Raw genomic sequence first — 7,861 nt, forward strand, 5'->3', positions numbered from 1 at the left:
TCCTATTTGACTAATCCCATTTAAATGGTTACGGCTGACTTGTTTTTAAACTCCCATGGACCCGTGGACCACTCCCCCTCATGGACCCTTAAGGATTTTTTTGTGAACCGCGATGGAGAAAAGCCTGGGAGGAGAAAACAGAGCCTTCTTCCTCCCGGCTTCGTCTCCACACCGTGCCACCGTCTGGCCTCCGGCCGCTCTGCCGTCTGGACCGGAATGTCCGGTTTTGAACCGGCTACATTCCGGTTAAATTTGATTTTTGAAATCCGGCTGTTATCGGATGGATTTACTGTTTTTTCCCCACGTTTGTTTTTGAAACAAACGTTATGAATTTATAACGTATGGATTCGTAAAGACAGTCATTACTCCTCTTAAATCCTCTCTGCGTTGGCCTATAGATAGACCAACGTTTTCCTCTTGAATATAGAACGAATCAGAGAGAAAAAGGTGTGAATCTGTCCGTGAAATTTTGGGAAGAAACTTCACAGACAGAGGCGGCTTCGGTGGGATTTTTCTAAAGGAGAAGAGGAAGAGAGAAGAAGTGGTCCTTCTCTCTCAATCTTCTCCCAGTGGCAAGCATTCAGATCCGGCTTTCTAGTCTCCTCTCTTCTCCTCTACGATCAGTCCAAAATTGAAGCTCTCGGGTTGGAAACGGGAGAGAAGGAAGAAGAAGAAGAGAAGAAAAGAAAAGTGTTTCTTCTAGGGTCCTTTTTGCAAAAAGTGGTTTTGCAAAATACAGATATCGTCCAACCTTCCTACGAAGCTCGACGTGCGTGCGAAGTAGAGGGCTTGCAGATCCAGGCCTTACAGAGCTACCTTCAGGGATCTAGATCCAGATCCAGATTCAAATTACCTCGACCAACTTCCGCTACGGGCTTGAGGTAATTTTACATAAAAGTTAAATTTAATATTTATAATTGTTATAAATAAAATAAAAAAAATTAAAACTGATTTTTCATGCCTGGCGTTCGATTTTATCGGACAACTCGGGAAATTTTCCCTTCAGAAGACAGGAAGCTCGGAGCACCACGGTCGGCCAACAGGCCGTGGGCAGCCGGTGGGGGTGAAAGGCTGACAGCTCCAAAACTCATAAAAACAAAGGTTCCGACCCCACTTAAATCATAAAATCCATTGCATCCTGGCGGCTGTTGTCTCGGCCATGATTTCCAGCCACCGCGAGGAAATAAGAAAAGCTTCTGGCGACAAGCGTTGCCGATAGAGGCAATCAGAATTAGACGATAAAGGGTTGGTTTTTCGAAAATAGGGGACCGGAGCATCACCCTTTTTTGCCAAAAATCCGGCAATCGTCGGCTGGAATCAATGCTTTAAGCGGTTCGGAAGAAAAAGAAGAGGGGTAAATCTAAGGAGTTGGGTCCTTACCTGATTTCTGGCAACATTTGCTGTTGCAACAGTGCAAAAGGCTATTGGTGTTCGAAGAGGAAAAAATAGAGATTCCGACGACGACTTTGATTGGGGGACGTGGGCTCTTCGGTGAAAACAAAGAGAGGATCGGAGGGGCTCTAAATAGGGTTGAGGAAGGTTGGAATTCGGCCCTTGGTAGGTCTTCTTCCGATGAGGTCAGGAGGATCGGGAGTCTTCTTCTTTTAACGCATGTGCTGGGCACGTGCAGCCTTTTTTTTTAATTTTCTTTTTGGTACTTTTGGGCTACCCAAATAGACTTGGCTTAGTTCGTACTCATGCTCTAAAAGAACCTAGGTATGATATGATCCAAGCTTTTTTGTTTTTTTTTGTTTTGTTTTTGGTAAATAAGCTTTTTTGCTTTGGAACCCATACTCTAAAGGTGTAAGATGAATTCAATTCAATATTTAGCTTGATGGCCATTGGTTTGACTTAACGTCCGACTTCTCTTGCAGGCTCTTTTTGCACCAGAGATGAAAGGGACAAGACAGCCGTTCTGGAGAGGATTTTGCATGAGGGAGAGGTGGAGGGACTAATGACCAATCAACGTGATACTTTGTGTGGTAAGCAGCGTGGTTATGGCAATCAAGATGAAGAAAGGTGCGTAGGAGAGAATTCTTGTTGTAACCAAAAGTAGAGACAAGAAGACTATCATTCATTTATCATTAATTAGTGCACTGGGATTTGTGCAACCATGTTAAGATTCTTGTGCAGGGCAAGGAATGTGGATGGATCGCTGCAACGATGGCGTCCATGCACGGACGAACAGTCACACAAACCTAAAAGAAGGATAAAAAAAGAGAAAAAATTTCATACCTTTTGTTTAGTCAAATAAGAAGTCTGATACCTACACAATGCATCGAAAGATAGTAAAATTATAAATATCAATTTATATAATAGAATAATCGATAATTTGTGGAGAAAAATAATTTTGAAAGGTAGAGGATTTTTTTTGAATTGATTTATTTTTTCTCAGAAAACATTTTTACTATCTTATGACATGACATACAAAAATTGCAGCTAATTGAATGGCGATATATATGGCTAATCATACAAGAATGATTTTTTGGAATGCTGCATTTGAAATTCTTTCAGGTTCTTTGCATATTTTATTTTCTGATGTTTACTAGATTGGTTTAATAAATCCAATTTTATCCAAAAAATAGGTAATATTTTTTTTCGTAAAATAACTAAGAAGAATTCCACTCTAATTCAAACATATTCCATTTTTTTTTCAAAATTTTTTTCTTCTGCAAGCGTGGAATTAGTTAATGGATTTCTAAAGTAACTCTAAATTTAATTTTCTCTAAATGGTCAACAAGAGTCCCTCTGCATGTGCAGAGAAAGTTTTTTTTCTAAATTTATTTTTTTAGTAGATCTCAACATCCAATAACTTTTTTAAAATAATATAAATTTTATTTTTTAAAAATAATTAGGTAGGGTCCCATGAAATTTATTTCAAATTTTTTCTTTGTAATTTTTTAATCTTAAAAGCGACTGAATTAGGAGATCGCTTGCGATTGTGGATTGAGTGAAACTTGGCCTTTCTAAATCCGCTGATTAGGATACGTTTCCCACAACTATTGAGGTTTTGATAGAAAAGCAACAGGAAAGCCGGGGGCATGCAGTTGCGCCTCCCACGCTGTTCTTGCCAGAAAAAGGAGCTTGGAGCCAAACAGTTCAAAGAAAATTTCTCCTGAAGTAGTTAAGAATGACGCATGAGATGGCGTGCCGGTGACACTATAAACACAGGAGTTTTTTTCCCCTCTCCCTGTCAACGAACCCGTCCTTCCAAAATTACTCATGCCGTCGGTTTTAATCGGCCGTTGTCCTGTTGAATTATCAAAACAAATAAATAAAATAATAGATGGGAGAAGGAATCGGTAGGGAGTATGAAGCAGCAACGAAGCCCACCGTGAGCTCTCCGCTCTCCCAGTTGCAGCGGCAGGCCACAGAAACTGTCAAACTCCCAAACTATATACCAGACTGATTCCTCCAATTACCTTCCTAAAAAAAGAAATAGATTCCTCAGTTTACTGTTTCTCTTTCGTCCGCCACCTTGACTTGCACGCCCAAGAGGATACTAAAAGTTGTTCCGATCCACCAATTATATGAATTGAAGTCTCTCTCCTCTGCCCCGGCACCCCTCCTCTCTCTTGCTGCTTGTTTCCTTTGAGATTTTAAAAAAAAAAAAAACAAAAAAACAAACGGCAAAGAAAAAGGAAAAGGTCGTTCATCCCCTTCACCCTCTCCTTTTGACCTTTTCGACTGTCAAGAAAGGTCGCGCTCCTTTTTCTTGTGATAAGGAGGACGTGCCCCTTGAATGGAGGAAACGCGTAGAGTGGGGTTCACAGAGGGAGAGATGGCGGAGGGGTAAAGAAGGGATTCGTACAAGAACGGATGAGCGCAACGAGGCGATGGATAGAGAAGCAAACCACAACTTGCAGAAAAAGTCACCTTTCTTTTTTAGAACCCATATCTCCCCTTTTCTTTATTCGTCGGATGCTTACTGTTCCTTCACCAATATTCCATCTTTCCTTCTGACCTTTTATGGACTGGTGGGGTTCGATGCTGCTTTAAAATACTTCCCGTCCCCTTGATACCAAAAAGACGGAATTGAGCACAAGGAACGGATAGCATGCCTTCCACCATTTCTCTCTGCAGCTAATTTTGTTCAATCGTCTATACTCGGGTATTCTTTTTTCTTTTTAATGAAGGAATTATAAATTCGGTCAGTGAAGGTCGTTTTCTGCGCGGCGTTAGACTGGATCATGCTTAAAGCAAGGAGAGAAACAGGAGGTTTGGCCTAGACATGAAGGACTCTTTTAACGGAGAGACAACCTATGCGTGTGTTATATTATATATATAGTTATATTATTAGAATAAAGTCCCAGAATAGGAAGCGAATAGTTTTGCTTCCATCTCTCTCCGTTTAACGAATTGTAAATGTTAAAAAGGGGAAACAACTTTCCCCTGTTTTTACGGGTGGGTTAGCTTTTGACAGGTTCTGCGCTCCCTTCCCAGGACTGCTTTCTCTAACAACATACGTTATACATCGGTTGGAGTTTCCTTGCTGCCACGGAAAGCAGAGCCCCTCCCTCTCCCTTTCATACGGTTCGAGGGACGGGGCTTAATAGCTGGCATCAAAGGAGGGGAGTTCCCTTCGTTGTAACGATCTAACTAAAAGAAAGAAAAAAGAAAAGAAGAAGGAAGTGGAATTTGGGTGGGATTGTTGTTCCCCTCTGTTTGTTAGAGCGATAGCTGTCCAAAAGGGTCAACAGCAGCATATAATTCTCGTGGACCGGTTTCTTCTCCTCTTCTCCCCCTCTTCCACCTTCCCAGCCCAATTCACCTCTCTCCCTCCCTCGGTCCTTCGCCCCTCCGTCGCCGTCTGTCCTTAGAAGGGGAGGAGGAAGGACGATGACTTTCCTCGGAGGGTCCGCCCCGTCCAACCTCCAATGCTTTCTTGATCGCACCACGCCGGTCGTCCCATCGCGCTACCTCCCAAAGGTGAGTTTCTTTCTCTTTGATTGCACGTATCGTTTGCTTTGATTCCGACTGAATTGGGTGGCATGGCCGCGTTCCTCCTCCGCTGCAGTCGTGCCTGGAAGAGTTGAACCAGCTTTGGCACCCGTGGGATTCCGACACCGTCGAGTACTTCGCGCTGAAAGATCTCTGGGATTGCTACGACGAATGGAGCGCCTACGGTGCCGGCACTCCCGTCTCTCTCAACGGCTACGAGGCGCTCGTCCAGTACTACGTCCCTTACCTCTCCGCCATCCAAATCTATACTAGCGCTTCATCCTTAACTAACATCAGGTATATCTTTCATCTTTCCCATCTTTTTCCAACTCCTCTCTTCTGCTGTTTTCTGAACGATGATTTTTTTTTTTTTATTTCTTTTCTTTTTCCATCCATGAAGTCTGAGGCCTTACATAAGAGATCAATGATGCAGGGGTCGTAAGAAAGAAAGAGAAACCGGTGTTCCTGAGATGAGGGAATTCAGTGATTCTTGCAGTGATGATAGTGAGAGTGACAAGCTATGGAGATCCAGTTGTAGTTCTTCAGAGGATTGTGATTTCGATCAGGACAGCTTGTGGCATTTACGGGATAGGTTGGGCTATCTCTACTTCCAGTACATTGAGAGGTCTGCCCCATACGGAAGGGTGCCTCTCAAGGTTAAGGTACCTCTACCTCTCATCTTCTCTGTTTTTCTTCCAGGTAGAAGATGATAAAAGCCTTTCGTTATTTTAGATCCGAGCAAATACCCATTATAATTGTCTGATGGCCTTGCCTGATAAGTGAGAAAATTAAATCTTTAGATATAATCGCAAGAATCAATTGGACTCCTAATTTGTTGGTGCTGTTGTTTCTGCAATAATATTGCCATATTTTAAGCTTTGCTGCCAAACTGAATTTTTAATAGTTGATGAATTTCTGGCTTCGTAATCAAGTTTGTTATGTTTCTTATCAACTAACATGGAGCCATGGCTTCTTATTCACAATTCTACTTCAGATTAGCGAATTGGCTCAAGAATTCCCAGGCTTGTTGACGCTAAGGAGTGTAGATCTATCTCCAGCTAGCTGGATGGCAGTGGCTTGGTACCTCTTCTCATCTAATAAACTCCAAGCAATTGATTTATTTATAACTCAAGGCATGCATTTTTTGCTCGCTAAATGATATAAAACTAATACGGCATGGATGCTACAACTCCGAGTCTCCAGCTCTCTTGTACATCTAAAACTATTTTACTAACAACTTCTTTATGCCCCCTTGGTTCATCTTACCTGAAGCAAGCCCAGATCATCCATTAAGGGCCAATTGTGAATTATGAACCTGTCTGTAACTGAACCAAATGAACCCAAAGAGTTACTAATCGTTTTGACATGTGAATGTACATAAACATGGGGTATTCATAAAGCTTCCTAATTTTATATTTTCTCTTATTTGTTTAGGTATCCAATTTATCACATCCCCGTAGGCAGAACTGTGAAGGATTTGTCTGCGTGCTTCCTCACATACCATACCCTCTCATCTTCATTCCAAGGTAAGCCAACAAGGTGTCTTCATCTTAAGCTCTCTACCATTTTATCTTTTCTTTTTCTTTCTTTTGGCAATTTTCCCACTTCCAGTCCAAGTCTATTATTTATCCCAACAACCCCTCTCAGCATCTTCCCTTCCGCGGGTCTTATCATGGTGAGAATATGCTAATCCTCTCTTTCATAAATCCAAACCATGCAGAGGCCGGGCCCCACGAAGATATGGATTGCGCCGAAAGGAAGCAGAGGGAGAGAAAAGGGATGGCTCTCCCTCCGTTCGGCCTGGCCACTTACAAGATGCAGGGGAGTGTGTGGGTCTCGGGAGCCGACGGCAGGGACCACGATCGATTGCTGTCACTCTTCAGCGCCGCGGATTCGTGGCTAAAGCAGCTTGGGGTCCAGCACCATGACTTCAACTACTTTAGGGGGATTCGTCGTGGCTGAGCTGAGAGATCTTGCATCCATTCGTAACTCCCCGACGCTCATGGCATGAAAACAGAAAAAAGAACAAAGAGAAAAAAAAGAAGTTCTTCAAAGTGTCTCCATCTCAATTTATCGTGTGGGAGGACTTTCGTGGTGGACCGCCGGATCCTCTTTGGAACATAGCGGGTGATGGTGTTTGTCCCATTTTGCGCCGGCCCAACCTCTTAGCCTCTTAAGCTTGTGCGTCGCTGAGGTTGCTGTCCAATTTAGAGGAGAAGAAACGAGGAAGGAGTAATTTGGAACTCATGGGGGTTTCGTTCACATCTTTCTTTCTAAATTGCCGTTCGTCTGACGAATGCTGCGATAGAGCGATACCCCTCTATTGGATGTGACGAGAAAGAAAAACTGGGGGATACAATTCGATCTGTGTTGAAAATTTTGCCGTTGCCCAAGTTCATGTTTAAAAAGGACGCTATTTTTGGCTACAGAAATCTGGTTGTTAATCAATTATGCTTCATGCATTCATTTTGTCCATTGGGTGGTTGTCGTACTCCCATGGTGAAGGTGTCGCAATTAGAAAATAATTTATTTTAGCCTTCATTAGGTGCTCGCATGCTTATGTTTTCGGATTTCCAACGCCAGACATGTTAATTAGATCCTTTACAAGCATCTTTGGTACCGTTAGGAATGGTAAACCCTCCAATAGTCACCATGTCCCCCGTCTCATAAAGAAAGGGCCCCTACGTATCTTTAAAATAGAGAGTGTTGCTGCGAGAATCTGAGTTGAGATCAGTTTCTGCTTGAGATGTCGGCAGAACTGTGGTCAAAAGCCCGAGAGAATGCTAGAGATTTTGCATTGTGAAGCCTAAAGACGAGCACGACCTACTTGTCGGATAATTTTTGGTGGAAAATCTTTTGATGCTTAAGTCAGTGAAGATTTAGAGCAAAAGTGGAAAAAAGAGAGAGAAAGGGGGAGATT

General features: G+C 42.6%; 1 protein-coding gene across 1 annotated transcript; it reads left to right on the forward strand.

Moving 5' to 3' along the window:
* The first annotated feature begins 4,027 nt into the window (after window positions 1–4,027).
* Window positions 4,028–7,416, forward strand: LOC103713936 (uncharacterized). The gene is made up of 6 exons (XM_008800990.5): window positions 4,028–4,929; window positions 5,018–5,238; window positions 5,375–5,603; window positions 5,936–6,021; window positions 6,376–6,467; window positions 6,662–7,416. The coding sequence occupies exons 1-6, from the start codon at window positions 4,840–4,842 to the stop codon at window positions 6,901–6,903; spliced, it is 960 nt and encodes a 319-aa protein (XP_008799212.3). The 5' UTR covers window positions 4,028–4,839; the 3' UTR covers window positions 6,904–7,416.
* The last annotated feature ends 445 nt before the right edge of the window (window positions 7,417–7,861 follow it).

Source organism: Phoenix dactylifera, chromosome 1 (assembly GCF_051530095.1).
Source record: "Phoenix dactylifera cultivar Ajwa chromosome 1, Ajwa_hap1_PhDact_Kaust_v1.1, whole genome shotgun sequence".
In the NCBI taxonomy this organism is placed as follows: domain Eukaryota; kingdom Viridiplantae; phylum Streptophyta; class Magnoliopsida; order Arecales; family Arecaceae; genus Phoenix; species Phoenix dactylifera.